The sequence below is a fragment of the Macaca mulatta genome, chromosome 14, assembly GCF_049350105.2.
Source record: "Macaca mulatta isolate MMU2019108-1 chromosome 14, T2T-MMU8v2.0, whole genome shotgun sequence".
Taxonomy (NCBI): Eukaryota; Metazoa; Chordata; class Mammalia; order Primates; family Cercopithecidae; genus Macaca; species Macaca mulatta.
This window is the reverse complement of record NC_133419.1, coordinates 70,974,602-70,993,613: the sequence shown is the minus strand read 5'-3', so window position 1 is coordinate 70,993,613 and position 19,012 is coordinate 70,974,602. Positions and strand designations below refer to the sequence as shown.

At 37.3% G+C, this 19,012-nt stretch overlaps 2 protein-coding genes and 1 pseudogene across 3 annotated transcripts in view; all 3 read left to right on the top strand.

Annotated features, from left to right (window-relative positions):
- Positions 1-19,012, top strand: part of MMP26 (matrix metallopeptidase 26) — a 368,531-nt gene that overhangs the window by 236,792 nt on the left and 112,727 nt on the right. The gene's annotated exons all lie outside the window — the stretch shown is intronic.
- On the top strand, positions 9,527-10,435 carry LOC100427552 (olfactory receptor 51H1-like; annotated as a pseudogene).
- Positions 14,866-15,849, top strand: OR51T1 (olfactory receptor family 51 subfamily T member 1). Its single transcript, XM_001112257.3, has one exon. It carries the CDS (start codon positions 14,866-14,868, stop codon positions 15,847-15,849), a length of 984 nt encoding a protein of 327 aa, XP_001112257.5.

The window sequence follows — 19,012 nt, the reverse complement described above, 5'->3', positions numbered from 1 at the left end:
CAGAATCTCTGGGACACATTTAAAGCAGTGTGTTGAGGGAAATTGATAGCACTAAATGCCCACAAGAGAAAGCAGGAAAGATCTAAAATTGACACCCTAACATCACAATTAAAAGAACTAGAGAAGCAAAAGCAAACACATTCAAAAACTAGCAGAAAGCAAGAAATAACTAAGATCAGAGCAGAACTGAAGGAGATAGAGACACAAAAAACCCTTCAAAAAAATCAGTGAATCCAGGAACTGGTTTTTTGAAAATATCAACAAAATTGATAGACTGCTAGCAAGACTAATAAAGAAGAAAAGAGAGAAGAATCAAATAGACGCAATAAAAAATGATAAAGAGGATATCACTACTGATCCCACAGAAATACAAACTACCATCAGAGAATACTATAAACACCTCTATGCAAATGACCTAGAAAACGTAGAAGAAATGGATGAATCCCTGGACATATACACCCACCCAAGACTAAACCAGGAAGAAGTGGAATCCCTGAATAGACCAAAAACAGACTTTGAAATTAAGGCAATAATTAATAGCCTACCAACCAAAAAAAGTCCAGGACCAGACAGATTCACAGCTGAATTCTACCAGAGGTACAAAGATCACTTATACCATTCCTTTTGAAACTATTCCAATCAATAGAAAAAGAGAAAATTCCTCCCTAACTCATTTAATGAGGCCAGCATCATCCTGATACCAAAGTCTGGCAGAGATATAACAAAAAAAGAGAATTTTGGACCAATATCCCTGATGAACATCAATGCAAAAATCCTCAATAAAATACTGGCAAACTGAATCCAGCAGCACATCAAAAAGCTTATTCACCATGATCAAGTTGGCTTCATCCCTGGGATGCAAGGCTGGTTGAACATACTCAAGTCAATAAACCTAATCCATCATATAAACAGAATCAAAGACAAAAACCACATGATTATCTCAATAGATGTAGAAAAGGCCTTCGAGAAAATTCAACAGCCCTTCATGCTAAACTCTCAATAAACTAGGTGTTGATGGGGCATATCTCAAAATACTAAGAGCTATTTATGACAAACCCACAGCCAATATCATACTGAATGAGCAAAAACTGGAAGACTCCCTTTGAAAACTGGCACAAGACAGAGATGCCCTCTCTCACCACTCCTATTCAACATAGTGTTGGAAGTTCTGGCTAGGGCAATCAGGCAAGAGAAAGAAATAAAGGGTATTCAACTAGGAAAAGAGGAAGTCAAATTGTCCCTGTTTGCAGATGACATGATTGTATATTTAGAATACCCCATCATCTCAGCCCAAAATCTCCTTAAGCTGATAAGCAACTTCAGCAAAGTCTCAGGATACAAAACCAATGTACAAAAGACACTAGCATTGTTATACACTAATAACAGACAAACCAAGAGCCAAATCATGAATGAACTCCCATTCAAAATTGCTTCAAAGAGAATAAAATACCTAGGAATCCAACTTACAAGGGATGTGAAGGACCTCTTCAAGGAGAACTACAAATCACTGCTCAACAAAATGAAAGAGTACACAAACAAATGGAAGAACATTCCATTCTCATGGATGGGAAGAATTAATATCGTGAAAATGGCCATTCTGCCCAAGGTAATTTATAGATTAAATGTCATCCCCATTAAGCTACCAATGACTTTCTTCACAGAATTGGAAAAGACTACTTTAAAGTTCATATGGAACCAAAAAGAGCCCACATTGCCAAGACAATCCTAATCCAAAAGAACAAAGCTGGAGGCATCATACCACCTGACTTCAAACTATACTACAAGGCTACAGTAACCAAAACAGCATGGTACTTGTGCCAAAACAGAGATATAGACCAATGAAACAGAACAGAGCCCTCAGAAATAATCCCACACATCTACAGCCATCTGATCTTTGACAAACCCGACAAAAACAAGAAATGAGAAAAGGATTCCCTATTTAATAAATGGTGTGGGGAAAACTGGCTAGCCATATGTAGAAAGCTGAAACTGGATCCCTTTTTACACCTTATACAAAAATTAATTCAAGATGGGTCAAAGACTTAAATGTTAGACCTAAAACCATAACAACCTTACAAGAAAACCTAGGCAATACCATTTTGAATATAGGCATGGGCAAGGACTTCATGACTAAAACACCAAAAGCAATGGCAACAAAGGCCAAAATTGACAACTGGGATCTAATTAAACTAAAGAGCTTCTGTACAGCAAAAGGAACTGCCGTCAGAGTGAACAGGCAACCTACAGAATGGGAGACAATTTTTGCAATCTACCCATCTGACAAAGGACTAATATCCAGAATCTACAAAGAACTTAAACAAATTTACAGGAAAAAAATCAAACAACCCCATCAAAAAGTAGGTGAAGGATATGAATAGACACTTCTCAAAAGAAGACATTTATTTATGCAGCCAACAGACACATGAAAAAATGCTCATTTTCACTGGCCATCAGAGAAATGCAAATGAAAACCACAATGAGATACCATCTCATACCAGTTAGAATGGTGATCATTAAAAAGTGGAAACAACGGGCGCTGGAGAGGATGTGGAGAAATAGGAACAATTTTACAGTGTTGGTGGGACTGTAAACTAGTTCAACCATTGTGAAAGACAATGTGATTGTCTCACAGTGTGGTGATTCCTCAAGGATCTAGAACTAGAAATACCATTTGACCCAACCATCCCATTACTGGGTCTATACACAAAGGATTATAAATCATTCTGCTATAAAGACACATGCACACATATGTTTATTGTGGCACTATTCACAATAGCAAAGACTTGGAACCAACTCAAATGTCCATCAATGACAGACTGGATTAAGAAAATGTGGCACATATATACCATGGAATACTATGCAGCCATAAAAAAGGATGAGTTCATGTCATTTGTAAGGACATGGATGAAGCTGGAAACCATCATTGTGAGCAACCTATTGCAAGGACAGAGAACCAAACACCACATGTTCTCACTCATAGGACAATGAGAATGTCCTATGAACAATGAGAACACTTGGACACAGGGTGGGGAACATCACACACCAGGGCCTGTCGTCAGGTGGGGAGAGAGAGAGGGATAGCATTAGGAGATACACCTAATGTAAATGACGAGTTACAATGGGTGCGGCACACCAACATGCCACATATATACATATGTAACAAACCTGCACATTGTGCACATGTACCCTAGAACTTAAAGTATAATAATAATAATAAAAGAAAATACACTGAAAATGATAGATACTGAGTAATAGAAAAGACTGCTTATGTAAATATTGTATTATCTTTAAAATATGTTTTTAAAAACAACTTGTTTAAATAAATAATGACACTGAATTATATGGTCTATATCATGTAGGTGGAATATGTATTAAAATAATCTCATAAAGGATAAAATAAAATCGAGCTACAGTGTGGAAAAGCTGAAATATTTTACTGTGATTAAGACACTATTAATGTGAACTAGAGAGTTATAAAGTGAAGATGGATTTTATAATTTTTAGAATAATTACTAAGAAAAATAACTCAAAATATAGCTAATAATGTGTTAATAGAAAAATCAAAATGGCACAGTGAATCACTGAATAGTACCATGGTGATGGATTAGATATGTGTACGAGAGGGAGAAAAGACCTGAATTTTAGTTTGGGTTACTGGGTGAATTGTGGTTTGGTTAGTGATTTACTGAAATTAACCTTAAGCAGATGAAAGAAAACATTTTATTTTTGTTTTCATTTCACAGTATTTGCCATGTTAATTTTCAGTTTCCTATTTGTATTACAGTGGAGTTATCAAGTAGGAAACTGATCTGGAGATCAAGGCAGTATTGTAGCCTGAAGATACACACTTGTAGTTAATCAGTATGTAGATGATATTTAAAGCAATGGTAGTTGATGGTATCAGTAAGTGAAAGGGTGGAGTTAAAATAGAGGAAAAAAGATCAAATAAAAGATAAACTGACATTTAGTGCTCTAGGAAGAAGACATATAATCAAAGAATAATAAAGAGTATAAATTAAAGTAGGAGGAAACATCAAACAAACATGATTTCAGAGAAACCAATAAAGGAAAATAATTCAACATTGCAGCAATATTCTACTGTATTGAATCCTGAAGAACAAACAAGAGAGTAAGACAATGAATTTTTGCTAAGTGTAGCAATAAGCAGATTATTGGTGACATCTGCACATACTGTTTCAGTGGTGTGAAAAAGAACATTCACTGAAGTGAATTGAGGAGAGAATGGGAAGTATGGACAGGGATTGTAGACCACAATGTTGAGAGGCTTTGCTGTGAAACAGAAAAGAGAATGGGAAAATAACACAATGGTGTGTGAAACAAGGGTGAATTTTTCTTTCAGCTTTTTCTTTTAGACAGAGAATTATTAAAATTAAGCACTAGGGTTTAAATGTATTTCAATATAGTTAGTGATGCACATTCATATAGGACCGAGAATAATTCTGCGTTTGGATGGGTTGCTACCACAGATCTGTATTAGGCAAAACCAGGTCCTCTGGGAATAAAAGTAGACTAGCATGCTCAGAAGCCTGGGTCTGTGTAGCCTTCCTCCCCAGGGGCATCTCCAGGAAGTCACATGCTCATGTCTCCACAGAATCACTCCAGGGGAAATTCTGGGCAAGGGTGCTGCTGTGGTTGACACATCAGAAAAGACTCTTGTCTCCTAGACCAGGCTTTGGGTGAGTTGGGGAAAAATCTGAGGCCTGAGAAGTGCTTTCTTTGAGGACCTTGTCACAGAATGGCAGAAACTGCAGTATGGACAGTTCGTAGAAAAATGTAAAGGTCAGCAATGAGTGGTAGAGGTGAAGGAGATTGTGTGTTGAGCCCCGTTCACTCTTTTATCTGTAATTTGAATTTAATGGCAGAAATCTCCCCTGTGACTGAATGTTGATCTTCTCCTTTAGAACTAAACAGAACTTCAAAGCACAATGATCAGAGAACCTATATTTAAGCTTTAGTTTTGGGATCTGGTACAAGCTAATCAACTTCTCTGACCCTTGTTTTTCTAGTGCATTCATTAGCAATAATAATAGTACTTTTCCACTAAGGTTTTTGTATCTCTAAATGAGATAGGACATGTAAAGGGCTAAGAACAGAGCCTGGAATATGAACAAGCACTCAATAAATATTAGATTGTTTATTATTAAAGGACTAAAATAATTTTAAAATGTCTGCCCATTATTCCTTTTATTGTCTATCTAGGATAACACGCAAAGCTTGTGCTTTTTACATTGCTTGTGTTTTTTAAATACCAATAAAGAGTCTAGAATGATCACAATGCTCAGCAAGCATTAGTTTTTCATTTTCTTCTCCTTTCCATTAAAATAGAACTAACACTTCTAACTGTAGATGTGGGAAGTAAGTGGCAAGGGGAGATGTGATTCTACCAAAAACTAGTCAGTAAAACAAGAGCCATATAGATCATTGTCCCCTTCCCCCACTCACCCCTGAGTACCTTCTTCTGAGTCCCAGCTCAAGGTCAATAGCAGATAGTTTCTTATCCTAGTGAGACTAGTCTATGAATCCCACGAGAAACAAGTCCAAAGGGCCAGCTTTTACTCAGCAGCTCAGATCCTTTAAGAGTATAGTATGCTCATGCTTGTTCCTCAGAGAGCAGCCTTTCCATCTTCCTGCCTGCATGGAAGAGTATGGCAAGTGAAGTTCAACACTACATAGAAGGGAAGGACTCTCAATGCCCACTCCTTCTCCACCTTGACCCCCACATATACTTCTGAAGCCACAGAAGCTCCTGTCCTATTGCTGTGAGGAAAGTTTAGGTTCAACTCTTTCCATGGTCTACCACTATTATTTAGACAGAATTAAGCTAGTCAGCTGATGAGACAAGCTGGATATATGGACCCACCTGTAAAACATGCCTTCATTCAACCCCAGCTATACAGTACACTCATGTGTCTCATCTTGCTTTCCATATGTTCTTTGCTAACAGGTCTTGGATGGAAAAAGAAAAATGCTTCTTTTTGTCCTCTGATTACTCACGACGCATCTGGTACTTAGTAGAAACTTAACAAATTTGAAGTCACTTATCAATAAATTAATTAAACATGATCAACTTTTCCTTGGTTCATGAGATCTTAAGTAATCAGGGGCCTCATTTACTATCCTTGTCCCAAATTCTGGAAGGTCTGTGCTGGTCTCTGGGATTAGGGTGCTTAGATTGCCAGTGTAGTGTTTCTTTTGTGGCTGCTCATCACTCATAATCAATTTTCTTATTCTTTACTTGTTCTTACTGATTTTTACTACATGTGAATTCTACTAGTATATTGTCTTTTCATCTTTGGTTTATCTGAGGCTTGCTTTCACTAAATCCTTTACCGTAAACATTAATGATAAGGTGCAAAGTCGTTGAGACAGATCCACTGAATCCACTGTCTTGAACCCTGCAACAGCCACTGTCGGCAAGCCAGTGGTATTAAATGTTGGCATAAACTGCCTGAGGGATAGAAAGATTTAGGTAATACAGACTTTGATCAACATATATAAATAGTATATATTAAAGTAGGTGCATAACTTTGGAATTATATAAATAGATTTCATGACAAATCTTTTGAGAGCTAATTTTTATAGTCAAGCAAACATTACCAAGTTTATAGGTAATACATGGGCATTTGTTATATCTGAACTTTATTGAGTCTTTATTATTTTCCTGGTGCTTATCTAAGTGCTCTATCAATATTCCAAATGCATACTCTTAACAACCCTATGGTAGGTACTATTACTTTTATTTTAAAGAAGTGAGGAATTAAGCACAGTGATTATTAAGTAACTTGTTAAAAGTCATAAAGCTAAGATTCAAACCCCAGAGCCTTTATTTTTAAAGCGATTTTTCTTTACAACTTCCCTAAACAGAGTCAAAGACAGAGAGATATAGGTAAAGAGAGACAGATATATAGGTAAAGAGAGACACTTATTATATAAGTGAAAGACCCTATATCCAATCAGACCTGTTATTTTTCAAGAGTCAGCAAGGATGTTGGTATCCTTTAAGTCTGCAGTCTGCAGCTCCAGTTGTTGAAGTTTCAAATAAAATTTTTTGCAATGATGAAAATATTCTACAACAGTTTTATCCAATTCAGTAGCCACTAGTCACATGTGGCTATTGAACATTTAAAATATGGTTAGTACAAGTAAGGTGAAATTGTAATTTAATTTAATCAATTTAAATTTAAATAGATGCATGTGTCTAGGGGCTACCATATTGGACAGTACTGCACTAAACTACTGACTGAGAAATTTGGAGTGACTTTTTTCTGTCTTGTTCATTCGCAAGTATCCAGAGCTCTCTGTCTTTTGTGTGTAGCTCTGGATTTTGTCTAGTGGCTTTGTTACTTTCTATGACCAAGGCTCCTATTTCATTTATTTAAAATAATTTCTTAAAGAGTTCTTAACCTGGGTCCATAGATGGTTTTCTAAAATATCTGAATTCACTTACTTTTTATGCAGAACTTTGCTTGTATATATGTGTGTGTGGTGTGTTGGGAGGAGTGTGTGTGTGTGTGTGTGTGTGTGTGTGTGTGTGTATGCATTCTTAACTGGGAGACCCTTTCTGGGATTCTCAGAAAGGTTATGATAAATACAAATTTCAGAGCCACTATAGCACTACTCTTTCTTCTAGTCCTGAACCTTCTGTCAGCTGTGGCTAGACTGGCCTGAAAAGGTGATTAGCTCAGCTGCACATTTGGATATATGTTCTTAAGACGACATCAAAAAATTGAAATGGAAGAGAACTGATTGTGTGGCACCAAGATTTTAATCTGATCTTTTTCACTGCAAGTAGTAGACATTAATGTCTGTGATTCCCCACAGATGTAACTAGGCCTTACTTGGAGTTACAGTGAGAAATGTAGCTGCTGCTAACTCAAGATGACGTTTATTAGAATGGCCACATAGGAGTATGGAAGGAAGAGAATGGGTCTTCTCTAAGGAGAAACAGGAAAAAACTTCTAGATGAGTTTTAACACCCAGGACACTGACTTCAGTAATCTGAACCATGTTTGAACCTGTCTTTTGGGAAATTCTCCATGGATGGATTTAATCTGGCTGAACCATAGAGTAGTTGTAAAACTCTTTGCAAGTACTGGAGATCATTCTGCTCCTTCATGAAGAGAAAAGTAAATCTCAAAATTCCTTTCTAGATGCACCTTAGGACAGAGAAATCTAATTGCATGGAAGAACATTCTGAAGAAAAAGGCCTGAATAAATGAGAATGACAATGGGAAGCTTTTAGATATTTCTGAAAAGGGACTAAAGCAACTCTTACGTGGCTCCTGGGTATCTGTTTTCTATTGCTGCCATAAGAAGTTACTACAAACTTAGTGGCTTAAAATAATATATATTCATTTTTAACAGTTTGTTAGATCAGAAGTCCAAAATGGGTCTCACTGGGCTAAAACCAAGATTTAAGGCATTCTTTTCTGCAATATTTTCTGTAGACTTAGGGGAAAATTCTGTTCACTTACCTTTCCATCTTCTAAAGGCCACTAATATTCCTTGTCTTCTGGTTCCCTTCCTTCATCTTCAATGTCTATAATTCAGGTCCAGTTCTGCTCACGCTGCCATCTTTCTGGTTCTCTGCGGTTGACAAAGGTTATTCATTTCTAAGTACCACTGTGATGTGATTTGGCCTACCTGGACAATGTAGGATAAACTCTACATCTCAAGGTTCTTAATTTTTAACTACATATGGAAATTCCCTTTTGACATGCAAAGTAGCATGTCGATAGTTTTCAAGGATTCAGATGAGGACATCTTTGAGGGTATTATTCTTCCTACCACAGTAGGTCTTTTTTAAGTTCCTTGGGAGCCAAGGTGACTTCTTCCTCCCTCACTTGCTGCAGGCTCAGATCCCTTTAGTACTCACAGACTCTTAGGAATACAGAAGGTCAGAGCTTTAAATTCCTTAAAGTGTGTCTTTCCTCCTCCATCTCACATCACACAAGTGTCAAAGAGGGAAAGGATTGAGAAATTGAGTACCGAAGAGGGAAATGATCATATGAAAATCAAAACAATTTAAGATCGCAACTAAGATGCACACATATACATCCACATGTTTATATCTGCACATCTGTGTTTATGAACCGCCCTCATATTAGGATTGTGGTTATATTCTTCATGGTTATTGGTGTTAATGTTTATTATATATGTAAATACACAATGCCAAATTCTTCCCTAGTATTGCAGTCTGCAAGACAGGTAGCTTCTTGATATTTCTGAATTGCATATGTCCCTATTATGTGCAGATGTTGACTGGAGGTTTTTTGTTTCTCTTTCTCCTAAATATTTTAAAATTTTGTGCTTAGTAGCAGCATTCTTGCTTCATGAAGCAGAGGATATTGGTTTCTGTATCAAACTGAACATGGGTGTGCACGAATAATATTTAAGTTACTTCCTCTTACAGCTACCATCTCAATACTTATTGTTACTGATTCCAGTTGAAGTCCATTTGACTTAATTAGCTCTTCTCTTTTTCCCTAGAAACCTTGATTCCATTATGTCACCACTCAGCCAAACTACTGAGAACCACCAGAACTTCTTCACACTGACTGGGATTCCAGGAATGCCAGAGAAAAGACTTATGGATGGCCTTGCCCCTCTGTCTTCTTTACAGCACCACGATCTTGGGAAATGTCACCATCCTTGTTGTCCTCAAAGTTGAGCAAAGTCTCCATGAGCCCATGTGATATTTTCTAGCCATGTTAGCTGCCACTGACCTCAGCCTTTCACTGTCTTCCATGCCTACCATGGTCAGTGTTCACTGGTTCAACTGGCATTCAATAACTTTTAGTGGCTGCCTTATTCAGATGTTCTTCATCCACACATTTAGGGGAGTAGAATCAGGTGTTCTCGTGGCCATGGCCTTTGATCGCTTTGTGGCCATCGGCTTTCCTTTGCACTATGCTACCATTCTCACTCACAGTGTCATCAGCAAGATTGCAGCAGCAGTCCTGCTACGGAGTATGGGGACTGTGCTCCCTGTGCCTTTGCTCATCAAAAGGTTACCTTTCTGTCACTCCAGTGTCCTCTCCCATGCAACCGCCTCCATCAGGATGCCATGAGGCTTGCCTGTGCTGACACCAGTGTCAATAGCATCTATGGCCTGCTGGCTGTGATCTTCATCATTGTACTAGATGCCTTGATACTTTTGGCCTCTTACATTCTAATCCTCCAGGCAGTATTGAACATTGCTTCCCAGGAAGAGAGGCTCAAGGCCCTCAACACTTGCCTCTCTCACATCTGTGCAGCGCTGCTTTTCTGTGTGCCTCTGATTGGTATGACCCTAATTCATCGCTATGGGAAGCATTTGTCACCACCAATACACACATTCATGGCCAATATCTACCTGCTTCTCCCTCCTGTGCTCAATCCCATTGTGTACAGTGTTACGACCAAGCAGATCTGATGGTGGATTGTCCAGGCCTTTTGTGGGGCTAGGGTTAGCCCTTAATGGCATCTACTATTTCCATGTAAATGCAATCAAGTTAGAGAAGCGTATCAAACACAGCACTATCCAACAGAAATTCCCGCAGAAGTGGATATTTTCTATATCTCTGCTGTTTAGTAACTAGTAGCCGTACATGGCTATTAATTGCTTGAAATTTTGCTAGTGCAAGCGGAGGAACTGAATTTTAAATGTACTTAATTTTAGTTGATTTAAGTGTAACTTTAAGTTGTAATATGTAACTAGTAGCTGCTGTATTGAACAGTACAAATATAATGGGTTGTGAAATGAAATTGCATAATGGTTTTGATGAGAGCAATAATTTATTTTAGCTTGATAAAACATAAGCTTTTATACTTTAAAATTGTATATAAGAAATTTTCAAACATTTATGTACAATAAAATTTACTCACTTTGGCATATCATTTTATAAGTTTTGACAAATGCATTGTATTACCACCACTGAAACAAAGGTACAGAACAATTTTATCACTTCCCCAGATTTCTTTATGCTGCCCATTTGTGGTCAACCACTGTATTGTCACCCACCAGAGGGCAAGCATTGACTGGCAAGCATTGATTGGCTCTCCCTCCCTATAATGATTCTTTTTCCAGAGTGTCATGCAAATGAAACCTTGTATTATAGTCTTTTGTGTCTAGCTTCTTAATAAAATGCTTTTGAGATTCACCCATGTTATTGCATGTATTGGTAGTTTATTCCTGTTTATTGCTGAATAGTTTTCTGTTGTATGTCATTTTTTAATAACTTTTTTTGAGAAATCTGTCCAGACTGCTCTTACTCCACTAGAATCACTCTGGTATTCAGTGATGAACATAGAACATTTATTTTCTTTTGCCTTTATTTGTTATTTATATATCTATTTTATAACATAAGGTGTACATATTTAAGGGGTTGGAATCAGAAAAGAAAAAATATTAAAAATAAATAGCATGTGCAGAGTTTGAGAAAATGGTGCATTCAGTGAGTTGGAAAAATAAGAAATTTCACATAAGCTTTAGAACTCAAACTCAGCCTCACTTCTGTTCAGAGGGCTTTTCTGACTTGTGCTTAATATATACTCCATATGAACAGGGTCTCTTTTATCCCACTTCATCACAATCCAAGTGTGTAATGTAGTTTAGACCATATGGTGGACACTTAATATATATTTTTGAATTAATGAATTAATGATAACTATATTAAGATTGATGAAATACTTTCTATTCTTTCTGTTCTCATTTAATATTCATAAATCTTATCTGAAAATTTCATAGTCACTCATCTTCACTAATAGGAACCAGGAAAAGGGGGTGGTGTTTACTTATGCATCTGAGCATTACCTGATGTGTAACTTTATAAAGTTGCTTGATCTTCCTTGATACTGAGATAAGCATCTTTACTCAGTGTGACTCATACATATATAGTGAGAATATATTTGGAAAATGTTTCAAGAAGTACAAAAAGGGCTGGGCACAGCCGCTCATGCCTGTAATCCCAGCACTTTGGGAAGCCAAGGTGGGCAGATCATGTGGTTAAGAGTCTGAGACCAGCCTGGCCAACATGGTGAAACCCTGTCTTTAGTAAAAATACAAAAATTAGCCAGGTGTGGTGGCAGGTGCCTATAATCCCTGCTGAGGCAGGAGAATTGCTTGAACTCAGGAGGTGGAGATCGCGCCACTGCACTCAGTCTGGGTGGCAGAGCGAGACTCTGTCTCAAGGTGGGGGAAAGTATAAAAAGCCAGGGTAGATTAGATATAATCAGGATTATTAATTGACTGTCTACTGTGAATAGTTGCATTCCAGACTAAACTAAGCTTAAACCATATGTGGGCACACAGTTGGAAATCAATCTATGAAACTGACAGATTAAGGACGATGAATTTAAACCATAGTTCCTGAAGATCCGAATGGAAACAGTTGACATTAGAAGGTAGTCTAGCATGATGGTTAAGGTGAAAAGTTTTGAAATAAGACTTATTTCAAAATTTTGAGTACCATTTCTGAAATAGGCTTGAGTACCATTTCTGCAACTTGCTAACTTTTAGACAGCAAAGTTATTAAAAAATCTTTCTGAGCTTCAATTTCCTCAGCTGGGAAATAATAGATAATAATACTTAACTCATAAGGTTGATTAAGACAATGCATTTGAAAGATATAGTTTCTGGAACATATTATGTGTTCATCAAATGTTAGGTTGCTTATGCGTAGAAGGTAGATGGCTCCAGATATGACTTGAATGGGAAGGATTCTTAGGAGGAGTTCCTGTGTAAGAGGAGGGATGTATGAACGGGCAGGAGAGTAATGAGACCTCTTAGGAAGAGGATATATTGAAAACAGAGAACAATGGGATGACTCTTTCTGCTCTCCTAATCCAGCTCTGACATTCAGAGAGCCTTCCTGGCTGAGAGTCGTTAGCCTAAGGCTGAGTGAAGAGGAATGGTTATAGTTATTTGACCCAGGCAGGCAGTTTTTGCAGATATCCATTACTGTCAGCCTCCAGGGCTAGGGCTCTTCTCCCAGCCCCTGATGGATGGGGTTTGCTTGGGCCTGGGAGCAGGGTTTGAAGGTAACTCTTGGAGATATGTCTGAGTTGCAGATGGGTTCCATCACTCTTACTCGAACCAGAATGCTTACTAATCAAGAATGCTCCCTGTTGCCTGGGGACTCTACTAGGCTGCCTATAAAGCCCTCACTTTTGGAAGCTGTTTTAGTCCCTGATCTGTTATGGGACTGAAGAGAAGTTGGTGGTGTTTCCTGCTGATGTGACCAGGTAAGGCGGGAGTGCAAATATGGGGAAAAAAAACTGAAGGGGAGAGAGTTTTTTAAAAATGAGAGATGGTAAGATAAGGAGAGGAAGAAGATAAAGCAATAAATTGATGGGAACTACAAGTAAGATGGGATGAATAAAGAGAGGGGTATAACAGATACTGGAAGAAATTGAGATAGGGAAAGAGAAGACAGGAGAAGAAAGAAGAGACAAAGGCAAAAGATGATAGGACTCAAAACTCCCTTTCTGTGGCCATAATTGTTTGGTAATCAGTCAATGATGGTAAATGAAACTTTCTGTTTTTCCTGATCCTGCTTTAGTAACTGGCATTGAGAGATTAAAAACATGCTTGCCCAAACTTTCAAGAAACTCAAACTTCTGGCAGAATAAGAACATGGTACTCACATATATAAATTACCAATATCAGCTGTGCCTCATTATTAAGCACCACGTGAAAGGTCCAAGCAAAATGTGGGGCAAAGATTGAAGCAGAGGGTAGTTTTAGCTTAATATGTCATGGAACTTTCAGGGTATATTCTGAATTGTGGAGGAAATATAATTCAGTGTTAACAAATTAACAGAAGGTAGGGGTTGGTAAATGATGAGGATGGGTCTGTAACATTACGGATGCCAGAAAATAGGGATGGTGATCTTTGGGTCACTCCGTTATTGAGTTGAGTGAGTGTTATTCAAACAATTTCACCTGGTCTTCTGTATATGAATGGGCAGATGCTACCTTCTTCCTGGCCAGTCAGATGGAGACTTGTACCTGAAGAGAGAAAGCACTTACATATTGCTCTGGTTAGCTGGCAATGTTGAGAAAACCTTGATAAACTTAGGAACTGAACTTTGACCTACCACTGGCTCCAGAGTGTATGACCTCACAGAGAGAAAGCCCTCTGCTGCTTCTTCTGTCTCCATTCCACAGGGAAAATTTCCCCAGCAGCAAACTGAGCCACTGTCTCCTCTCCTCTTGCCCCCTTTGCGTTATCCAGTGTCATTTCTTCTTTGCCTTTATGAGATACCATTCAAAGAACAGAGGACAACTGACATCTGCTTTATAAGCATCTCATCGCTTAGTTACTTTTGCACCCCCAAATGCCCCTTGCATTCATCAGCACATGAAGACAAAAACAATACAAACATATGTAGACTTTTATACATAATTTTAAAAACACTTGGACTCCACAAACATTCTTCTTTAGATGAGTCATGAGAACATAGTTCTCTATTTTGCTTATTTCTCATCTCCATCCCTCCTATACATCATATACAAATATAAGAGGACATTAAAAGATTTTGTATTTTAAAAGAAGGAAATTACAACATTCAGCTCTCCAAATTGTCTCATTAGCCTGGCCTTTCTGATCATCAGAAGTTTAGTAAAAAATAATAGACTTTGGAGTTAGTAAATTTGGTTTTGAATTTGAATCTGTATTTTAACTATTTTAGTCTAGACATACTATTTAACCCTCCTGGGTCCATTTCCTGTCTTTAAAACAGAAGAGAAATAACTACCTTAAATTTACAATTGTATGTAAAATGACTAATTAAATGTATGATATATATATAAAGAATCTTAATTATTTTTCTTTCCTCATAGTTCAGTGTCTTCAACCAACCATGGCAATATTCAATAACACCACTTCGTCTTCCTCAACTTTCCTCCTCACTGCATTCCCTGGGCTGGAACGTGCTCATGTCTGGATCTCCATTCCAGTATGCTGTCTCTACACCATTGCCCTCTTGGGAAACAGTATGATTTTTCTTGTCATCATTACTAAGCGGAGACTCCACAAGCCCATGTATTATTTCCTCTCCATGCTGGCAGCTGTTGATCTATGCCTGACCATTACGACCCTTCCCACTGTGCTTGGTGTTCTCTGGTTTCATGCACGGGAGATCAGCTTTAAAGCTTGCTTCATTCAAATGTTCTTTGTGCATGCCTTCTCCTTGCTGGAGTCCTCGGTGCTGGTAACCATGGCCTTTGACCGCTTCGTGGCTATCTGTAACCCACTGAACTATGCTGCTACCCTCACGGACAGGATGATCCTGGTGATAGGGCTGGTCATCTGCATTAGACCAGTAGTTTTCTTACTTCCCGTTGTTGTAGCCATAAACACTGCATCTTTTCATGGGGGTCATGAGCTTTCCCATCCATTTTGCTACCACCCAGAAGTGATCAAATACACCTATTCCAAACCTTGGATCAGCAGTTTTTGGGGATTGTTTCTTCAGCTATACCTGAACGGCACTGACGTATTGTTTATTCTTTTCTCCTATGTCCTGATCCTCCGTACTGTTCTGAGCATTGTGGCCCGAAAGAAGCAACAAAAAGCTCTCAGCACTTGTGTCTGTCACATCTGTGCGGTCACTGTTTTCTATGTGCCAATGATCAGCCTCTCTTTGGCACACCGCCTCTTCCACTCTACCCCAAGGGTGCTCTGTAGCACTTTGGCCAATATTTATCTGCTCTTACCACCTGTGCTGAACCCTATCATTTACAGCTTGAAGACCAAGACAATCCGCCAGGCTATGTTCCAGCTGCTCCAATCCAAGGGTTCATGGGGTCCTAATGTGAGAGGTCTTAGAGGAAGATGGGATTGAAGGTAGGAAATTGTCAGGACTTGAATTATGCTTAGGAAAGAAAGGGACTTGGGGCAGTCTTATCCATAGGCATTCTGGTTGCTGAGTCAATTCCAATTGAATTTTAGGAGTGGGAAGAAGACAGTAGTTTTCCCCTGAGCTTATCAAAGAGTTTTATTTTTTTAATACCATAATTTAAAACCAAATTAATTGAGTATATGTCCCTGAACCATTTTAAACAATGACATGACTCATGTGCATATAAAAGCAAAATAAAGTCACTTTAATATAGTAGAACAATTTAATTATCTCCTTTAAAACAATAGTTTTTAGAACAGAAATAAATTACAATTTTATTTTCACATCCAGCTGAACAATTTTTTTTCCCCTGAGGTGACAGTTCCAGTGAGGCAATAAATGTTGTTACTTGAGCTGGTAAAAGGAGAAGTTACATATGCTCACAAAGACACAGATGTAGAAAGTTATAATTAAAAACTTTAGGAAAATCTTACACATCGGTTTCAGTTCCTGGTGTCACTTCTAGAGAGCGCTGTATTCTTACAAATATACTCTCTATACCTCTATCTTTCTTTAATCCCTCTTCCTCTTAGTAGAAGTGATACTTTTCAATTTTAGTTAGTACTTTGTATACCTCCAATCCATCCAATATATAAAATTACACATTGACTTTCATTATTTTCTCATTGCCTATATATTCTAATATAGTTCTAATCCTGAGTCCACAGTTACTCCGCTGCTGACTCTTAGAGCTGCAGCTTTTTTCTATTTGCTCTTGTTTCTTGGGTTGTTAATTGTCTACCTAGCTATTAACTGCTTCTACCGTCTGGTATACTCATCACTCTAGAATTGCACAGTAGCTTTGATGCTTTTTAATAGGGAATTTCTAGATTGCCTTTATTGATAACATTTGTTTTGTGAAGAAGTAAACTCAGGTGCAGAGTTGTTAAGGAGCTGAAGATAATTCTTCAATTTTTTTTTCTACAGTTTTGACAATTTCATCCGACCTAGGATAACTCATGTCTTAGCATTGTGAACCAAGCAGGTACTCTGATTTGAGCCACCTGTCTCCTCCCCTTATATCACCTTCCTATTCCTTGGCAGATAGGGAACACCAGCCCCAGTCTGGTTTCTTGACCTCAGTTTTCTTTCAAGCTACGTTGTTCAGCTCAAAAGCACTGACAACTTTGTGATTTTGCTTTGCTTGGGCTCCAATTCCCTTTACCAACAATAATCACATATCATTTATAATTAAAATTATTTGCATGAGTTTCCTTTTATGCATTATATTCAGGTAATTGAGATTACATAAAAGCGTGTGGCAGGACTCACACATTTTTTAGGTGAGGAAAAACAAGTGAACGACCATCCTATAAAGTAATGCAATTATAAATAAAATTCAGTTTTTCAAACTCCAAGTCCCTTATTGTAGCTAAAATGTTTCTTGGCCTTGTGCACTCAGAGGGAAGTCTTTGTATTCTATTATACCACAATTCAGTATTTTACCTTTCACGTTTTTGTTCTCACATTGCTGCCAAATAAATGTCTCTTTGGTTCTGTCCTCATCAAAACAAAAAAAATACAACTATTATTCAAAAGTGCAAGAACCCAAAGATATATCTAGTTTCTAGATATCTGATGCCATACAATTTCCCTCAGAGAGTATCATACTATGGCAGAGTCTCTGACCCTGAAATTGACTTGTGGCAGAGAAGACATCCAAGAACACACACTAATCTAACCATCCAAACTTTTCTGCGTCAGTTATTTCAGATGTCTCTGGCTTTACAATTGCTTCTTTTGAAGACTTTTCTAAAAGTTTACCCTGGTAGATCAATAATTTTCTATTTGCAATGGAGAAGTTTCCAAACATCTGGAAAAACAGTAATTTTTTTTCTTTCTTACGTTTGGTTTCAATATTTATTGGCTAAAAAACCTAACAGGAACTTGTGTGAACATATTTTTTGGACCATAATTTATTTATTTCACACTTTTCACTTCAGAAATATTGCTATGTTTGAATGCAGGGTAATACCTCAAGTGATATGTGGCTCTTTTAAAGTATACAATATAATTGAATTCCAGAGGTTTTTAGATGAACAATTGTGAAAATGTGTGATTTTCTTCCAGTTTTATGACAGTCATAAAATAGTCTGCTATATGTGTGTTAATCTTCTATTACTCAAAAATGTAGTTTTTATACCTGACTAAAAATGCAACCTTTTCACTCAACACCAAAAAAATTTCATCAATGTACTCCATCCCTATGGTAATTGTCAATAGGCTATGAATTTGTGTTTTGTTATTTTAAGCAATGTATTTTATATATTTGGAGTTTTTCTGATTATGAGTGTCATATATATAATTAAAATGTGTGAATGTATTGAGAAATAGAAAAAAAATATTTAAAATCTAATAACAATTATTTGCAATCCTACGGAGAAATTATATAATATAGTCATGTGCCCTGTAATGACCTTTCAGTCAACAGTGGGCCTCATATGCCACAGCAGTTCCGTAAGATTATAATACCAGTATTTTTGCTGTACCTTGTCTATGTTTAAACAAACATAAATACTTACCATTGTGTTACAGTTACCTCAGTATTTAGTAAAGTAAAATGCTACACAGTTTTGTAGTCTAGGAGCAATAGGCTATTTCACAGGTAGGTAGTAGGCTATACCCTCTAGGTTTATGTAAATACACTATGTGATAGTCACACAATGATGCATTTCTCAGAAAAAAAAAAAACCCTTATTAAGTGACTCATGACTGTATATAACCTAATCTTTTTTTAATAAACAAACACATGGGCATACATACGAAGATAATGGTTTACATGCAAATGTATGTCTTAAATATTTACTTGCTATTATTCATTATTCTCTATTAAATTATATTTTGTATTAGATTTTACTTCTAGGAAGCTTTGCTTTCATTATCCATCAAAATAGGCCTGTTGCCATTCTTTTACATATGCTTCCTTAGGTGTATGATTAAAATTACCATATTTTGCTAATTTAATTACTTATTTACTTGTTTTCTTCACCACCTGAACTCCATGATAGTACGCCTGTGTCTTATGTTTAACTTAATCTTTAACAACCAATACAGGGTTTAGCAAACACCACTTAGTTGTTGATGCTGTGTTGCATTGGTGAATAAC

What these genes read in the sequence shown, in the direction of transcription:
- OR51T1 (XM_001112257.3), top strand. Translation starts at nt 14,866, where the DNA reads ATGGCAATATTCAATAACACCACTTCGTCTTCCTCAACTTTCCTCCTC.